Source organism: Coregonus clupeaformis, chromosome 40 (assembly GCF_020615455.1).
Source record: "Coregonus clupeaformis isolate EN_2021a chromosome 40, ASM2061545v1, whole genome shotgun sequence".
NCBI classification, from domain to species: Eukaryota; Metazoa; Chordata; class Actinopteri; order Salmoniformes; family Salmonidae; genus Coregonus; species Coregonus clupeaformis.
This window is the reverse complement of record NC_059231.1, coordinates 7,614,637-7,634,436: the sequence shown is the minus strand read 5'-3', so window position 1 is coordinate 7,634,436 and position 19,800 is coordinate 7,614,637. Positions and strand designations below refer to the sequence as shown.

The window sequence follows — 19,800 nt, the reverse complement described above, 5'->3', positions numbered from 1 at the left end:
CTTAAATTAAGACCAAAAAGTGATCATTTTTTCATATATTTTTACGATTTAGCCAATTTGGACTTTGTGGTTGTGGTATCTAGTGGAAGCTGTGTTCAGAGGGTGGAACTAAATCAGCATTTTCCGCACTGGTAATAATAATAATAATATGCCATTTAGCAGACGCTTTTATCCAAAGCGACTTACAGTCATGCGTGCATACATTTTTACGTATGGGTGGTCCCGGGGATCAAACCCACTACCTTGGCGTTACAAGCGCTGTGCTCTACCAGTTGAGCTACAGAGGACCACAGACATGGTACAGACATTATGTCGAAATAATAAATATGTCCTTTAATGCATTGTATGTATTCCGAATTATGTACTTTAGAGAGACCAGGTTGAATCTGTCTGTTGGGCTGTTGGCTTATCAGATGGGACCGTTCCTGTGTCCTGTCGTAATGTGATTAGAATCCGTGTGTGGTGAGCCTTCTGTTTTCAACAACAGTTCAAAGTCAATTCTCTTTGAGAACTTGTAAACTTCTGTGTGTTTAGATGCACATAGTTTTCACTTTGTAAAATTATTCTATAAGACATGTAGAAACACGTAAGTCTTATTTAGTTGATAGACACTGTAGACTTAGAATATTTTGTAATAATCACATAAAGTATCTTAGAACATGTGTAATTTAAGTAACGAGTGGTGATGCCGATACTCGCACGCTGGTTTATCCGTTTGAATGCATTATGAATCATACCATTTATTCACATAACTGGTGTGGTAGGTTGGTTGTTGATATTCAACTACAGTTAAGACACAATAACATGGAGCTAATGTCTATCAATCCATCCTCTCACCATTCTCCTGACGATGATGATCTTGGGGCCCAGAGTTTTACTGATGATGAAGATGGCCATGAGACGAAGACAGAAAATGATGAAGTCGATACACAGGATGACCTTCCCTGCGTAGAACAACCTGGTGGTCAATCTGCAAGAGAAATACACAGTAGATCAGTAGTATAAGATCATCTCTCGTTCCCTACAGCGGAGTCCGTCTTTAACGCTAGCTAGCGTTCCCTACAGCGGAGTCCGTCTTTAACGCTAGCTAGCGTTCCCTACAGCGGAGTCCATCTTTAACGCTAGCTAGCGTTCCCTACAGCGGAGTCCATCTTTAACGCTAGCTAGCGTTAGAGGAAGAAAAAAAGGAGGAAGAGGAGGCATCTCACCTGAAGGCCAGGCCGATGATGAAGAGCAGGATGGACAGAACGTCTAGAATGTTCCACATGTCGTTAATGTACATATCAGCCTTCTTACGGAACCCAAACCCATCTTGCTCATGGAACAGCTGTGGGCAACAAACAGCACATAGTTAATACTGTAGACACATCCATCTTCTAACTTTATACTAGTTTGGCCAATCTATTTTGACTTTAAGTAGAATAGAATGTGTGTGTGTGTTCGTGTGTGTGTGTGTGTGTGCGTGCGTGCACAGGGCAAGATGTCTCACCTGTCGGACCTCTTCACAGACCAATGAGATGAACCAGACATAGAGAAGCCCCTCCCTCCAGGAGGGCGTGGCCTGGAAGTCGATCATCAGCACCACAGAGAACAGCAGCAGGAAGCTGAAGTAGGACAAGATGTTCCAGTAGAACTTCACCTGTATGGGGAGAGGTCAACAGAGGTCAGGGGTCATGTAAGGGTTGACAACAACAGTATAAGTTCACCTGGGGAGAGGTCAACAGAGGTCATGGGTGAGGGGTTGGGTAAGGGTTTACCTGAGGAGAGGTGAAGAGGCTGACCAGCCGGGTGGAGACTGTCAATGGTTTCAGACCCAGAGGGATCCTGGCAGGGAGGGGGAAGACGGCAAGGGTGAGAAGTCAGGGGTGAGGCGTCAGGGGTGAGGCGTCAGGGGTGAGGCGTCAGGGGTGAGGCGTCAGGGGTGAGGCGTCAGGGGTGAGGCGTCAGGGGTGAGGCGTCAGGGGTGAGGCGTCAGGGGTGAGGCGTAAGGTAAGTGTTTATACCAGCAGAATGTAACTCAATATGCATCAGAAATGTCACCCTTTTTCCTTATAGTGCGCTACTTTTATAGGGAATAGGGTGCCATTTGGGACGTACCCTCAGTGTATAATCACACTCACTGTACAGGAGACTTTCTCCTGGTGCAGGCCTGGCTTCCTGTTAATGACTCCATGGTGAGCAGCTCAGCACTCCTCTCTGTCTCTCTATGGATGGACTCATCACGCCTGGGGGATTAGAGAGGATATTACTCATCCAGATCCAGAACATGTCTAGAGTTTAGTAAATTATACAGTTAATTCACTTCCCTGAGTGAACAAGATGGCCGTTCAGTCTTCTACCATAGGGTTTTGCTGCCACCATGTGGTCTGCCTGAGGTTTGACGACATTCTCTCCTCTCCTCACCCAGACTCTGTCCTCCTATCTCTGGTAAACCACTACATTGCTACAGAGTTGTGGCCAGCAGTACCCACCTGAATCCCAGGAAGCCAGTGTAGATGAGCGGGAAGAACAGCACAGAGCAGCACCCTCCACAGAGGGCTTAGGGGCCAGGGGCCGGGGCCAAATTAGGGGTTAGGGATCAGAGGTTAGTTACCTGAATCCCAGGGGCCATATTAGGGGTTAGGGATCAGAGGTTAGTTACCTGAATCCCAGGGGCCAAATTAGGGGTTAGGGATCAGAGGTTAGTTACCTGAATCCCAGGGGCCAAATTAGGGGTTAGGGATCAGAGGTTAGTTACCTGAATCCCAGGGGCCAAATTAGGGGTTAAGGATCAGAGGTTAGTTACCTGAATCCCAGGGGCCAAATTAGGGGTTAGGGATCAGATGTTAGTTACCTGAATCCCAGGAAGCCAGTGTAGATGAGAGGGAAGAACAGCATACATAGCAGCACCCTCCACAGAGGATTGTCCACCGCCAGCTCCCCACACCAGATCTGGGTCAGGAGAGCCTGGGGGATACAGAACAGATGACTCAGGACCAGATCTGGGTCAGGAGAGCCTGGGGGATACAGAACAGATGACTCAGGACCAGATCTGGGTCAGGAGAGCCTGGGGGATACAGAACAGACGACTCAGGACCAGGTCTGGGTCAGGAGAGCCTGGGGGATACAGAACAGTTGACTCAGGACCAGATCTGGGTCAGGAGAGCCTGGGGGATACAGAACAGATGACTCAGGACCAGATCTGGGTCAGGAGAGCCTGGGGGATACAGAACAGACGACTCAGGACCAGATCTGGGTCAGGAGAGCCTGGGGGATACAGAACAGACGACTCAGGACCAGATCTGGGTCAGGAGAGCCTGGGGGATACAGAACAGACGACTCAGGACCAGATCTGGGTCAGGGAGAGCCTGGGGGATACAGAACAGACGACTCAGGACCAGATCTGGGTCAGAGAGCCTGGGGGATACAGAACAGACGACTCAGGACCAGATCTGGGTCAGGAGAGCCTGGGGGATACAGAACAGACGACTCAGGACCAGATCTGGGTCAGGAGAGCCTGGGGGATACAGAACAGACGACTCAGGACCAGATCAGGGTCAGGAGAGCCTGGGGGATACAGAACAGACGACTCAGGACCAGATCTGGGTCAGGAGAGCCTGGGGGATACAGAACAGACGACTCAGGACCAGATCTGGGTCAGGAGAGCCTGGGGGATACAGAACAGACGACTCAGGACCAGATCTGGGTCAGGAGAGCCTGGGGGATACAGAACAGACGACTCAGGACCAGATCTGGGTCAGGAGAGCCTGGGGGATACAGAACAGACGACTCAGGACCAGATCTGGGTCAGGAGAGCCTGGGGGATACAGAACAGATGACTCAGGACCAGATCTGGGTCAGGAGAGCCTGGGGGATACAGAACAGATGACTCAGGACCAGATCAGGGTCAGGAGAGCCTGGGGGATACAGAACAGACGACTCAGGACCAGATCTGGGTCAGGAGAGCCTGGGGGATACAGAACAGACGACTCAGGACCAGATCTGGGTCAGGAGAGCCTGGGGGATACAGAACAGACGACTCAGGACCAGATCTGGGTCAGGAGAGCCTGGGGGATACAGAACAGATGACTCAGGACCAATCACACACAGGGCTACACAACACACATAAGGGAACACCTGCTTTAGCAATAGTTTAATCCACTACTTTAATAAAATGCCACAAGACCAAAGGCAGTGTAGGGAAAATATTTGCGAGAAGTGTGATTCATTAAATATAGTTCAAAAGTGTTATGATAATATAACTGGAGTTACCTGAACCCCAGAATGACCTTTGACCTACCTGAACTCCAGAGTGACCTTTGACCTACCTGAACCCCATAATTACCTTTGACCTACCTGAACCCCAGAATTACCTTTGACCTACCTGAACCCCAGAGTGACCTTTGACCTACCTGAACCCCAGAATTACCTTTGACCTACCTGAACCCCAGAATTACCTTTGACCGACCTAAACCCCAGCGTGACCTTTGACCTACCTGAACCCCAGAATTACCTTTGACCTACCTGAACCCCAGAGTGAGCAACGAAGCTCTTGTCATCAGCCTCCAGAGCCAGCCTCAGACAAGTGGTTTGACCCCAGGATGAAGAGATCCGGATCAGCAGCCTCTGGGCACGCTCCTCATCACAGCAATGGCACTCACTGAACACACCTGAGACAACACACACACACAGGACATACACTGAAAACACCTGAGACAACACACACACACAGGACATACACTGAACACACCTGAGACAACACACACACACAGGACATACACTGAACACACCTGAGACAACACACACACACAGGACATACACTGAACACACCTGAGACAACACACACACACAGGACATACACTGAACACACCTGAGACAACACACACACACAGGACATACACTGAACACACCTGAGACAACACACACACACAGGACATACACTGAACACACCTGAGACAACACACACACAGGACATACACTGAACACACCTGAGACAACACACACACACAGGACATACACTGAACACACCTGAGACAACACACACACACAGGACATACACTGAACACACCTGAGACAACACACACACACAGGACATACACTGAACACACCTGAGACAACACACACACACAGGACATACACTGAACACACCTGAGACAACACACACACACAGGACATACACTGAACACACCTGAGACAACACACACACACAGGACATACACTGAACACACCTGACAAACAGGACAAGACCACTCACTGAACACACCTAAGAGAGACAGGACTTGGTCACTCAGTCTCACCACAGGATCACATGACTGACAGATGGGAGACTAATTTGTAAAATAACGTTCATTTCCAGTGCTTGACTTGGACTGAAATAGATGCCGGTACTCATTTTTGGTGCCGGTACAATTTATATTTAGGTGCAGGGCCCGGTTGCATAAAACATCTTAAGTTTCCCTTAAGGGTTTCCCTTAAGGAATAATGTCCCCTTACCTAAGGGAATTGTTTAAGGGTGTTGCATAGAGCCCCTCTAACCTTTCCTTAGTTTGAAGGCATGTACAGTTACCATGGAGACAACCTGATTCACTGACTGAACATCTCTCAACAAAGAGATCACAAAATAGAACTTCTACCTTCAAGACAGGAGAAACAAATTGATTCAGAAGATGGCGGCAGGTAGCTTAGTGGTTAAGAGCATTGTGCCAATAACCGAAAGGTTGCTGGTTCTAATCCCCGAGCCGACTAGGTGAAAAATCTGTTGATGTGCCCTTGAGCAAGGCACTTAACCCTAATTGCTCCTGTAAGTCGCTCTGGATAAGAGCATCTGCTAAATGACTAAAATGTAAGATAGCTGCTTTTTTCTCAACTTGTTTCTATTACTTTCTAGCACATCCAGTTAACTTACAGAGTAGGTACCTAGCTAGTCAGCTAGCAGAGTAGGTACCTAGCTAGTCAGCTAGCTTACAGAGTAGGTACCTAGCTAGTCAGCTAGCAGAGTAGGTACCTAGCTAGTCAGCTAGCAGAGTAGGTACCTAGCTAGTCAGCTAGCTTACAGAGTAGGTACCTAGCTAGTCAGCTAGCAGAGTAGGTACCTAGCTAGTCAGCTAGCAGAGTAGGTACCTAGCTAGTCAGCTAGCAGAGTAGGTACCTAGCTAGTCAGCTAGCAGAGTAGGTACCTAGCTAGTCAGCTAGCTTTGTAGCCATGGATTGTGCACCTTCCATTGTTTAGCTACATAGCTAGCTGATGGATGTTTTCCTTTTGAAACCAGGGCAGAGGAAATGGAGGAGTAATTGCTGCTGGGTCAGGTTGTCTGCCCCTCGTGTCTGCCATGTCCGTAAGCTAGCTATCTCCACTAACCATTTGCCAAGTGTTGGCCATGGGCTCAGTTAGCTAGCTAGCTAGCAATCACAATGCCTCCGCACTGACGGAAAACACGTCAGTGTAGGCCACTGTACCGATGGTTAATAAGGACAGTATGTGTTAGTGTGTAGGCCACTGTACTGATGGTTAATAAGGACAGTATGTCTGAGTGTGTAGGCCACTGTACCGATGGTTAATAAGGACAGTATGTGTTAGTGTGTAGGCCACTGTACTGATGGTTAATAAGGACAGTATGTCTGAGTGTGTAGGCCACTGTACCGATGGTTAATAAGGACAGTATGTGTTAGTGTGTAGGCTACTGTACCGATGGTTAATAAGGACAGTATGTGTTAGTGTGTAGGCCACTGTACCGATGGTTGATAAGGACAGTATGTGTTAGTGTGTAGGCCACTGTACCGATGGTTAATAAGGACAGTATGTGTTAGTGTGTAGGCTACTGTACCGATGGTTAATAAGGACAGTATGTGTTAGTGTGTAGGCCACTGTACCGATGGTTAATAAGGACAGTATGTGTTAGTGTGTAGGCTACTGTACCGATGGTTAATAAGGACAGTATGTCTGAGTATGTAGGCCACTGTACCGATGGTTAATAAGGACAGTATGTGTTAGTGTGTAGGCCACTGTACCGATGGTTAATAAGGACAGTATGTGTTAGTGTGTAGGCCACTGTACCGATGGTTAATAAGGACAGTATGTCTGAGTGTGTAGGCCACTGTACCGATGGTTAATAAGGACAGTATGTGTTAGTGTGTAGGCCACTGTACCGATGGTTAATAAGGACAGTATGCGTTAGTGTGTAGGCCACTGTACCGATGGTTAATAAGGACAGTATGTCTGAGTGTGTAGGCCACTGTACCGATGGTTAATAAGGACAGTATGTCTGAGTGTGTAGGCCACTGTACCGATGGTTAATAAGGACAGTATGTCTGAGTGTGTAGGCCACTGTACCGATGGTTAATAAGGACAGTATGTGTTAGTGTGTAGGCCACTGTACCGATGGTTAATAAGGACAGTATGTCTGAGTGTGTAGGCCACTGTACCGATGGTTAATAAGGACAGTATGTGTTAGTGTGTAGGCCACTGTACCGATGGTTAATAAGGACAGTATGTGTTAGTGTGTAGGCCACTGTACCGATGGTTAATAAGGACAGTATGTCTGAGTGTGTAGGCTACTGTACCGATGGTTAATAAGGACAGTATGTGTTAGTGTGTAGGCCACTGTACCGATAGTTAATAAGGACAGTATGTGTTAGTGTGTAGGCCACTGTACCGATGGTTAATAAGGACAGTATGTCTGAGTGTGTAGGCCACTGTACCGATGGTTAATGAGGACAGTATGTGTTAGTGTGTAGGCCACTGTACCGATGGTTAATAAGGACAGTATGTGTTAATGACAGTATGTCTGAGTGTGTAGGCCACTGTACCGATGGTTAATAAGGACAGTATGTGTTGAGTGTGTAGGCCACTGTACCGATGGTTAATAAGGACAGTATGTGTTAGTGTGTAGGCCACTGTACCGATGGTTAATAAGGACAGTATGTCTGAGTGTGTAGGCCACTGTACCGATGGTTAATAAGGACAGTATGTGTTAGTGTGTAGGCCACTGTACCGATGGTTAATAAGGACAGTATGTGTTAGTGTGTAGGCCACTGTACCGATGGTTAATAAGGACAGTATGTCTGAGTGTGTAGGCCACTGTACCGATGGTTAATAAGGACAGTATGTGTTAGTGTGTAGGCCACTGTACCGATGGTTAATAAGGACAGTATGTGTTAGTGTGTAGGCCACTGTACCGATGGTTAATAAGGACAGTATGTCTGAGTGTGTAGAGCCACTGTACCGATGGTTAATAGGACAGTATGTTAGTGTGTAGGCCACTGTACCGATGGTTAAGGACAGTATGTGTTAGTGTGTAGGCCACTGTACCGATGGTTAATAAGGACAGTATGTCTGAGTGTGTAGGCCACTGTACCGATGGTTAATAAGGACAGTATGGTGTGGACAGTATGTGAGTGTGTAGGCCACTGTACCGATGGTTGATAAGGACAGTATGTGTTGAGTGTGTAGGCCACTGTACCGATGGTTAATAAGGACAGTATGTGTTAGTGTGTAGGCCACTGTACCGATGGTTAATAAGGACAGTATGTCTGAGTGTGTAGGCCACTGTACCGATGGTTAATAAGGACAGTATGTGTTAGTGTGTAGGCCACTGTACCGATGGTTAATAAGGACAGTATGTGTTAGTGTGTAGGCCACTGTACCGATGGTTAATAAGGACAGTATGTGTTAGTGTGTAGGCCACTGTACCGATGGTTAATAAGGACAGTATGTGTTAGTGTGTAGGCCACTGTACCGATGGTTAATAAGGACAGTATGTCTGAGTGTGTAGGCCACTGTACCGATGGTTAATAAGGACAGTATGTGTTAGTGTGTAGGCCACTGTACCGATGGTTAATAAGGACAGTATGTCTGAGTGTGTAGGCCACTGTACCGATGGTTAATAAGGACAGTATGTCTGAGTGTGTAGGCCACTGTACCGATGGTTAATAAGGACAGTATGTGTTAGTGTGTAGGCCACTGTACCGATGGTTGATAAGGACAGTATGTCTGAGTGTGTAGGCCACTGTACCGATGGTTAATAAGGACAGTATGTCTTAGTGTGTAGGCCACTGTACCGATGGTTAATAAGGACAGTATGTCTGAGTGTGTAGGCCACTGTACCGATGGTTAATAAGGACAGTATGTCTGAGTGTGTAGGCCACTGTACCGATGGTTAATAAGGACAGTATGTGTTAGTGTGTAGGCCACTGTACCGATGGTTAATAAGGACAGTATGTGTTAGTGTGTAGGCCACTGTACCGATGGTTAATAAGGACAGTATGTGTTGAGTGTGTAGGCCACTGTACCGATGGTTAATAAGGACAGTATGTGTGTGTAGCACTGTACCGATGGTTAATAAGGACAGTATGTCTGAGTGTGTAGGCCACTGTACCGATGGTTAATAAGGACAGTATGCTGTTAGTGTGTAGGCCACTGTACCGATGGTTAATAAGGACAGTATGTGTGAGTGTGTAGGCCACTGTACCGATGGTTGATAAGGACAGTATGTCTGAGTGTGTAGGCCACTGTACCGATGGTTAATAAGGACAGTATGTGTTAGTGTGTAGGCCACTGTACCGATGGTTAATAAGGACAGTATGTGTTAGTGTGTAGGCCACTGTACCGATGGTTGATAAGGACAGTATGTCTGAGTGTGTAGGCCACTGTACCGATGGTTAATAAGGACAGTATGTGTTAGTGTGTAGGCCACTGTACCGATGGTTAATAAGGACAGTATGTCTGAGTGTGTAGGCCACTGTACCGATGGTTAATAAGGACAGTATGTCTGAGTGTGTAGGCCACTGTACCGATGGTTAATAAGGACAGTATGTGTTAGTGTGTAGGCCACTGTACCGATGGTTAATAAGGACAGTATGTGTTAGTGTGTAGGCCACTGTACCGATGGTTAATAAGGACAGTATGTGTTAGTGTGTAGGCCACTGTACCGATGGTTAATAAGGACAGTATGTGTTAGTGTGTAGGCCACTGTACCGATGGTTAATAAGGACAGTATGTGCTAGTGTGTAGGCCACTGTACCGATGGTTAATAAGGACAGTATGTGTTAGTGTGTAGGCCACTGTACCGATGGTTAATAAGGACAGTATGTGTGAGTGTGTAGGCCACTGTACCGATGGTTAATAAGGACAGTATGTCTGAGTGTGTAGGCCACTGTACCGAGTGGTTAATAAGGACAGTATGTGTTAGTGTGTAGGCCACTGTACCGATGGTTAATAGGACAGTATGTGTTAGTGTGTAGGCCACTGTACCGATGGTTAATAAGGACAGTATGTGTTAGTGTGTAGGCCACTGTACCGATGGTTAATAAGGACAGTATGTGTTAGTGTGTAGGCCACTGTACCGATGGTTAATAAGGACAGTATGTCTGAGTGTGTAGGCCACTGTACCGATGGTTAATAAGGACAGTATGTCTGAGTGTGTAGGCCACTGTACCGATGGTTAATAAGGACAGTATGTGTTAGTGTGTAGGCCACTGTACCGATGGTTAATAAGGACAGTATGTGTTAGTGTGTAGGCCACTGTACCGATGGTTGATAAGGACAGTATGTCTGAGTGTGTAGGCCACTGTACCGATGGTTAATAAGGACAGTATGTGTTAGTGTGTAGGCCACTGTACCGATGGTTAATAAGGACAGTATGTCTGAGTGTGTAGGCCACTGTACCGATGGTTAATAAGGACAGTATGTGTGAGTGTGTAGGCCACTGTACCGATGGTTAATAAGGACAGTATGTGTTAGTGTGTAGGCCACTGTACCGATGGTTAATAAGGACAGTATGTGTTAGTGTGTAGGCCACTGTACCGATGGTTAATAAGGACAGTATGTGTTAGTGTGTAGGCCACTGTACCGATGGTTAATAAGGACAGTATGTGTTAGTGTGTAGGCCACTGTACCGATGGTTAATAAGGACAGTATGTGTTAGTGTGTAGGCCACTGTACCGATGGTTAATAAGGACAGTATGTGTTAGTGTGTAGGCCACTGTACCGATGGTTAATAAGGACAGTATGTGCTGAGTGTGTAGGCCACTGTACCGATGGTTAATAAGGACAGTATGTGTTAGTGTGTAGGCCACTGTACCGATGGTTAATAAGGACAGTATGTGTGAGTGTGTAGGCACGTATGTGTTAGGACAGTATGTGTTAGGTGTAGGCCACTGTACCGATGGTTAATAAGGACAGTATGTGTTAGTGTGTAGGCCACTGTACCGATGGTTAATAAGGACAGTATGTGTTAGTGTGTGTAGGCCACTGTACCGATGGTTAATAGGACAGTATGTGTTAGTGTGTAGGCCACTGTACCGATGGTTAATAAGGACAGTATGTGTTAGTGTGTAGGCCACTGTAACCGATGGTTAATAAGGACAGTATGTGCTAGTGTGTAGGCCACTGCACCGATGGTTAATAAGGACAGTATGTGTTAGTGTGTAGGCCACTGTACCGATGGTTAATAAGGACAGTATGTGTTAGTGTGTAGGCCACTGTACCGATGGTTAATAAGGACAGTATGTGTTAGTGTGTAGGCCACTGTACCGATGGTTAATAAGGACAGTATGTCTGAGTGTGTAGGCCACTGTACCGATGGTTAATAAGGACAGTATGTGTTAGTGTGTAGGCCACTGTACCGATGGTTAATAAGGACAGTATGTGCTGAGTGTGTAGGCCACTGTACCGATGGTTAATAAGGACAGTATGTGTTAGTGTGTAGGCAGACCGATGGTTAATAAGGACAGTATGTTTGAGGTGTAGGCCACTGTACCGATGGTTAATAAGGACAGTATGTGTTGGTGTAGGCCACTGTACCGATGGTTAATAAGGACAGTATGTCTGAGTGTGTAGGCCACTGTACCGATGGTTAATAAGGACAGTATGTGTTAGTGTGTAGGCCACTGTACCGATGGTTAATAGGACAGTATGTGTTAGTGTGTAGGCCACTGTACCGATGGTTAATAAGGACAGTATGTGCTTAGTGTGTAGGCCACTGTACCGATGGTTAATAAGGACAGTATGTGTGAGTGTGTAGGCCACTGTACCGATGGTTAATAAGGACAGTATGTGCTGAGTGTGTAGGCCACTGTACCGATGGTTAATAAGGACAGTATGTGTGTAGTGTGTAGGCCACTGTACCGATGGTTAATAAGGACAGTATGTGTTAGTGTGTAGGCCACTGTACCGATGGTTAATAAGGACAGTATGTCTGAGTGTGTAGGCCACTGTACCGATGGTTGATAAGGACAGTATGTCTGAGTGTGTAGGCCACTGTACCGATGGTTAATAAGGACAGTATGTGCTAGTGTGTAGGCCACTGTACCGATGGTTGATAAGGACAGTATGTCTTAGTGTGTAGGCCACTGTACCGATGGTTAATAAGGACAGTATGTGTTAGTGTGTAGGCCACTGTACCGATGGTTAATAAGGACAGTATGTCTGAGTGTGTAGGCCACTGTACCGATGGTTAATAAGGACAGTATGTGTTAGTGTGTAGGCCACTGTACCGATGGTTAATAAGGACAGTATGTGTTAGTGTGTAGGCCACTGTACCGATGGTAGTAAGGACTGTATGTGTTGAGTGTGTAGGCCACTGTACCGATGGTTAATAAGGACAGTATGTGTGAGTGTGTAGGCCACTGTACCGATGGTTAATAAGGACAGTATGTGTTAGTGTGTAGGCCACTGTACCGATGGTTAATAAGGACAGTATGTCTGAGTGTGTAGGCCACTGTACCGATGGTTGATAAGGACAGTATGTGTGAGTGTGTAGGCCACTGTACCGATGGTTAATAAGGACAGTATGTGTTAGTGTGTAGGCCACTGTACCGATGGTTGATAAGGACAGTATGTGTGAGTGTGTAGGCCACTGTACCGATGGTTAATAAGGACAGTATGTGTTAGTGTGTAGGCCACTGTACCGATGGTTAATAAGGACAGTATGTGTTAGTGTGTAGGCCACTGTACCGATGGTTAAGGACAGTATGTGGTGTAGGCCACGTACGATGTAGAGACAGATGTTGAGAACATAGTGTGTAGGCCACTGTACCGATGGTTAATAGGACAGTATGTGTTAGTGTGTAGGCCACTGTACCGATGGTTAATAAGGACAGTATGTGTTAGTGTGTAGGCCACTGTACCGATGGTTAATAAGGACAGTATGTGTTAGTGTGTAGGCCACTGTACCGATGGTTAATAAGGACAGTATGTGTTAGTGTGTAGGCCACTGTACCGATGGTTAATAAGGACAGTATGTGTTAGTGTGTAGGCCACTGTACCGATGGTTAATAAGGACAGTATGTGCTGAGTGTGTAGGCCACTGTACCGATGGTTAATAAGGACAGTATGTCTGAGTGTGTAGGCCACTGTACCGATGGTTAATAAGGACAGTATGTGTGAGTGTGTAGGCCACTGTACCGATGGTTAATAAGGACAGTATGTGTTAGTGTGTAGGCCACTGTACCGATGGTTAATAAGGACAGTATGTGTTAGTGTGTAGGCCACTGTACCGATGGTTAATAAGGACAGTATGTGTTGAGTGTGTAGGCCACTGTACCGATGGTTAATAAGGACAGTATGTCTGAGTGTGTAGGCCACTGTACCGATGGTTAATAAGGACAGTATGTGTTAGTGTGTAGGCCACTGTACCGATGGTTAATAAGGACAGTATGTCTGAGTGTGTAGGCCACTGTACCGATGGTTAATAAGGACAGTATGTGTTAGTGTGTAGGCCACTGTACCGATGGTTAATAAGGACAGTATGTGCTGAGTGTGTAGGCCACTGTACCGATGGTTAATAAGGACAGTATGTGTTAGTGTGTAGGCCACTGTACCGATGGTTAATAAGGACAGTATGTGTTGAGTGTGTAGGCCACTGTACCGATGGTTAATAAGGACAGTATGTGTTAGTGTGTAGGCCACTGTACCGATGGTTAATAAGGACAGTATGTGTTAGTGTGTAGGCCACTGTACCGATGGTTAATAAGGACAGTATGTGTTAGTGTGTAGGCCACTGTACCGATGGTTAATAAGGACAGTATGTGTTAGTGTGTAGGCCACTGTACCGATGGTTAATAAGGACAGTATGTCTTAGTGTGTAGGCCACTGTACCGATGGTTAATAAGGACAGTATGTGTTAGTGTGTAGGCCACTGTACCGATGGTTAATAAGGACAGTATGTGTTAGTGTGTAGGCCACTGTACCGATGGTTAATAAGGACAGTATGTGTTAGTGTGTAGGCCACTGTACCGATGGTTAATAAGGACAGTATGTGTTAGTGTGTAGGCCACTGTACCGATGGTTAATAAGGACAGTATGTGTTAGTGTGTAGGCCACTGTACCGATGGTTAATAAGGACAGTATGTGCTGAGTGTGTAGGCCACTGTACCGATGGTTAATAAGGACAGTATGTGTTAGTGTGTAGGCCACTGTACCGGTGGTTAATAAGGACAGTATGTCTGAGTGTGTAGGCCACTGTACCGATGGTTAATAAGGACAGTATGTGTTAGTGTGTAGGCCACTGTACCGATGGTTAATAAGGACAGTATGTCTGAGTGTGTAGGCCACTGTACCGATGGTTAATAAGGACAGTATGTTGAGTGTGTAGGCCACTGTACCGATGGTTAATAAGGACAGTATGTGTGAGTGTGTAGGCCACTGTACCGATGGTTGATAAGGACAGTATGTCTGAGTGTGTAGGCCACTGTACCGATGGTTAATAAGGACAGTATGTGTTAGTGTGTAGGCCACTGTACCGATGGTTAATAAGGACAGTATGTGTTAGTGTGTAGGCCACTGTACCGATGGTTAATAAGGACAGTATGTGTTAGTGTGTAGGCCACTGTACCGATGGTTAATAAGGACAGTATGTGTTAGTGTGTAGGCCACTGTACCGATGGTTAATAAGGACAGTATTGAGTGTGTAGGCCACTGACCGATGGTTAATAAGGACAGTATGTGTTAGTGTGTAGGCCACTGTACCGATGGTTAATAAGGACAGTATGTGTGAGTGTGTAGGCCACTGTACCGATGGTTAATAAGGACAGTATGTGTTAGTGTGTAGGCCACTGTACCGATGGTTAATAAGGACAGTATGTGTTAGTGTGTAGGCCACTGTACCGATGGTTAATAAGGACAGTATGTCTGAGTGTGTAGGCCACTGTACCGATGGTTAATAAGGACAGTATGTCTGAGTGTGTAGGCCACTGTACCGATGGTTAATAAGGACAGTATGTGTTAGTGTGTAGGCCACTGTACCGATGGTTAATAAGGACAGTATGTGTGAGTGTGTAGGCCACTGTACCGATGGTTAATAAGGACAGTATGTGTTAGTGTGTAGGCCACTGTACCGATGGTTAATAAGGACAGTATGTGTTAGTGTGTAGGCCACTGTACCGATGGTTAATAAGGACAGTATGTGTTAGTGTGTAGGCCACTGTACCGATGGTTAATAAGGACAGTATGTGTGAGTGTGTAGGCCACTGTACCGATGGTTAATAAGGACAGTATGTGTTAGTGTGTAGGCCACTGTACCGATGGTTAATAAGGACAGTATGTTAGTGTGTAGGACATGACCGATGGTTAATAAGGACAGTATGTGTTAGTGTGTAGGCCACTGTACCGATGGTTAATAAGGACAGTATGTGTTAGTGTGTAGGCCACTGTACCGATGGTTAATAAGGACAGTATGTGTTAGTGTGTAGGCCACTGTACCGATGGTTAATAAGGACAGTATGTGTTAGTGTGTAGGCTACTGTACCGATGGTTAATAAGGACAGTATGTGTTAGTGTGTAGGCCACTGTACCGATGGTTAATAAGGACAGTATGTCTGAGTGTGTAGGCCACTGTACCGATGGTTGATAAGGACAGTATGTCTGAGTGTGTAGGCCACTGTACCGATGGTTAATAAGGACAGTATGTGTTAGTGTGTAGGCCACTGTACCGATGGTTAATAAGGACAGTATGTCTGAGTGTGTAGGCCACTGTACCGATGGTTAATAAGGACAGTATGTCTGAGTGTGTAGGCCACTGTACCGATGGTTAATAAGGACAGTATGTCTGAGTGTGTAGGCCACTGTACCGATGGTTAATAAGGACAGTATGTGTTAGTGTGTAGGCCACTGTACCGATGGTTAATAAGGACAGTATGTGTGAGTGTGTAGGCCGCTGTACCGATGGTTAATAAGGACAGTATGTGTGAGTGTGTAGGCCACTGTACCGATGGTTAATAAGGACAGTATGTGTTAGTGTGTAGGCCACTGTACCGATGGTTAATAAGGACAGTATGTGTTAGTGTGTAGGCCACTGTACCGATGGTTAATAAGGACAGTATGTCTGAGTGTGTAGGCTACTGTACCGATGGTTAATAAGGACAGTATGTGTTAGTGTGTAGGCCACTGTACCGATGGTTAATAAGGACAGTATGTGTGAGTGTGTAGGCCACTGTACCGATGGTTAATAAGGACAGTATGTGTTAGTGTGTAGGCCACTGTACCGATGGTTAATAAGGACAGTATGTCTGAGTGTGTAGGCCACTGTACCGATGGTTAATAAGGACAGTATGTGTTAGTGTGTAGGCCACTGTACCGATGGTTAATAAGGACAGTATGTGTTAGTGTGTAGGCCGCTGTACCGATGGTTAATAAGGACAGTATGTGTTAGTGTGTAGGCCACTGTACCGATGGTTAATAAGGACAGTATGTCTGAGTGTGTAGGCCACTGTACCGATGGTTGATAAGGACAGTATGTGTTAGTGTGTAGGCCACTGTACCGATGGTTAATAAGGACAGTATGTCTGAGTGTGTAGGCCACTGTACCGATGGTTAATAAGGACAGTATGTCTGAGTGTGTAGGCCACTGTACCGATGGTTAATAAGGACAGTATGTGTGAGTGTGTAGGCTACTGTACCGATGGTTAATAAGGACAGTATGTGTTAGTGTGTAGGCCACTGTACCGATGGTTGATAAGGACAGTATGTCTGAGTGTGTAGGCCACTGTACCGATGGTTAATAAGGACAGTATGTCTGAGTGTGTAGGCCACTGTACCGATGGTTAATAAGGACAGTATGTCTGAGTGTGTAGGCCACTGTACCGATGGTTAATAAGGACAGTATGTGTTAGTGTGTAGGCCACTGTACCGATGGTTAATAAGGACAGTATGTGTTAGTGTGTAGGCCACTGTACCGATGGTTGATAAGGACAGTATGTCTGAGTGTGTAGGCCACTGTACCGATGGTTAATGAGGACAGTATGTGTTAGTGTGTAGGCCACTGTACCGATGGTTAATAAGGACAGTATGTGTTAGTGTGTAGGCCACTGTACCGATGGTTAATAAGGACAGTATGTGTTAGTGTGTAGGCCAATGTACCGATGGTTAATAAGGACAGTATGTCTGAGTGTGTAGGCCACTGTACCGATGGTTAATAAGGACTGTATGTGTGAGTGTGTAGGCCACTGTACCGATGGTTAATGAGGACAGTATGTGTTAGTGTGTAGGCCACTGTACCGATGGTTAATAAGGACAGTATGTCTTAGTGTGTAGGCCACTGTACCGATGGTTAATAAGGACAGTATGTGTTAGTGTGTAGGCCACTGTACCGATGGTTAATAAGGACAGTATGTCTGAGTGTGTAGGCCACTGTACCGATGGTTAATAAGGACAGTATGTGTTAGTGTGTAGGCCACTGTACCGATGGTTAATAAGGACAGTATGTCTGAGTGTGTAGGCCACTGTACCGATGGTTAATAAGGACAGTATGTGTTAGTGTGTAGGCCACTGTACCGATGGTTAATAAGGACAGTATGTGTTAGTGTGTAGGCCACTGTACCGATGGTTGATAAGGACAGTATGTCTGAGTGTGTAGGCCACTGTACCGATGGTTAATAAGGACAGTATGTGTTAGTGTGTAGGCCACTGTACCGATGGTTAATAAGGACAGTATGTCTGAGTGTGTAGGCCACTGTACCGATGGTTAATAAGGACAGTATGTGTTAGTGTGTAGGCCACTGTACCGATGGTTAATAAGGACAGTATGTCTGAGTGTGTAGGCCACTGTACCGATGGTTAATAAGGACAGTATGTCTGAGTGTGTAGGCCACTGTACCGATGGTTAATAAGGACAGTATGTGTTAGTGTGTAGGCCACTGTACCGATGGTTAATAAGGACAGTATGTCTGAGTGTGTAGGCCACTGTACCGATGGTTAATAAGGACAGTATGTCTGAGTGTGTAGGCCACTGTACCGATGGTTAATAAGGACAGTATGTGTTAGTGTGTAGGCCACTGTACCGATGGTTAATAAGGACAGTATGTGTTAGTGTGTAGGCCACTGTACCGATGGTTAATAAGGACAGTATGTGTTAGTGTGTAGGCCACTGTACCGATGGTTGATAAGGACAGTATGTCTGAGTGTGTAGGCCACTGTACCGATGGTTAATAAGGACAGTATGTGTTAGTGTGTAGGCCACTGTACCGATGGTTAATAAGGACAGTATGTCTGAGTGTGTAGGCCACTGTACCGATGGTTAATAAGGACAGTATGTGTTAGTGTGTAGGCCACTGTACCGATGGTTAATAAGGACAGTATGTCTGAGTGTGTAGGCCACTGTACCGATGGTTAATAAGGACAGTATGTCTGAGTGTGTAGGCCACTGTACCGATGGTTAATAAGGACAGTATGTGTTAGTGTGTAGGCCACTGTACCGATGGTTAATAAGGACAGTATGTCTGAGTGTGTAGGCCACTGTACCGATGGTTAATAAGGACAGTATGTCTGAGTGTGTAGGCCACTGTACCGATGGTTAATAAGGACTGTATGTCTGAGTGTGTAGGCCACTGTACCGATGGTTAATAAGGACAGTATGTGTTAGTGTGTAGGCCACTGTACCGATGGTTAATAAGGACAGTATGTCTGAGTGTGTAGGCCACTGTACCGATGGTTAATAAGGACAGTATGTGTTAGTGTGTAGGCCACTGTACCGATGGTTAATAAGGACAGTATGTGTTAGTGTGTAGGCCACTGTACCGATGGTTAATAAGGACAGTATGTCTGAGTGTGTAGGCTACTGTACCGATGGTTAATAAGGACAGTATGTGTTAGTGTGTAGGCCACTGTACCGATGGTTAATAAGGACAGTATGTCTGAGTGTGTAGGCCACTGTACCGATGGTTAATAAGGACAGTATGTGTTAGTGTGTAGGCCACTGTACCGATGGTTAATAAGGACTGTATGTCTGAGTGTGTAGGCCACTGTACCGATGGTTAATAAGGACAGTATGTGTTAGTGTGTAGGCCACTGTACCGATGGTTAATAAGGACAGTATGTGTTAGTGTGTAGGCCACTGTACCGATGGTTAATAAGGACAGTATGTCTGAGTGTGTAGGCCACTGTACCGATGGTTGATAAGGACAGTATGTGTTAGTGTGTAGGCCACTGTACCGATGGTTAATAAGGACAGTATGTCTGAGTGTGTAGGCCACTGTACCGATGGTTAATAAGGACAGTATGTCTGAGTGTGTAGGCCACTGTACCGATGGTTAATAAGGACAGTATGTCTGAGTGTGTAGGCTACTGTACCGATGGTTAATAAGGACAGTATGTGTTAGTGTGTAGGCCACTGTACCGATGGTTGATAAGGACAGTATGTCTGAGTGTGTAGGCCACTGTACCGATGGTTAATAAGGACAGTATGTCTGAGTGTGTAGGCCACTGTACCGATGGTTAATAAGGACAGTATGTCTGAGTGTGTAGGCCACTGTACCGATGGTTAATAAGGACAGTATGTGTTAGTGTGTAGGCCACTGTACCGATGGTTAATAAGGACAGTATGTGTTAGT

At 45.9% G+C, this 19,800-nt stretch overlaps 1 protein-coding gene across 1 annotated transcript in view; it reads right to left on the bottom strand.

Annotated features, from left to right (window-relative positions):
• trpm2 (transient receptor potential cation channel, subfamily M, member 2) overlaps positions 1-19,800 on the bottom strand; it is a 134,008-nt gene that overhangs the window by 35,361 nt on the left and 78,847 nt on the right. The window contains exons 13-19 of the mRNA XM_041868944.2: positions 4,504-4,649; positions 2,834-2,946; positions 2,121-2,225; positions 1,758-1,824; positions 1,490-1,639; positions 1,209-1,327; positions 838-970 (exon numbers count right to left, since the gene is read on the bottom strand). Of these exons, the coding sequence (XP_041724878.2) occupies positions 838-970; positions 1,209-1,327; positions 1,490-1,639; positions 1,758-1,824; positions 2,121-2,225; positions 2,834-2,946; positions 4,504-4,649 (833 nt within the window). The remainder of the gene's footprint in view (positions 1-837; positions 971-1,208; positions 1,328-1,489; positions 1,640-1,757; positions 1,825-2,120; positions 2,226-2,833; positions 2,947-4,503; positions 4,650-19,800) is intronic.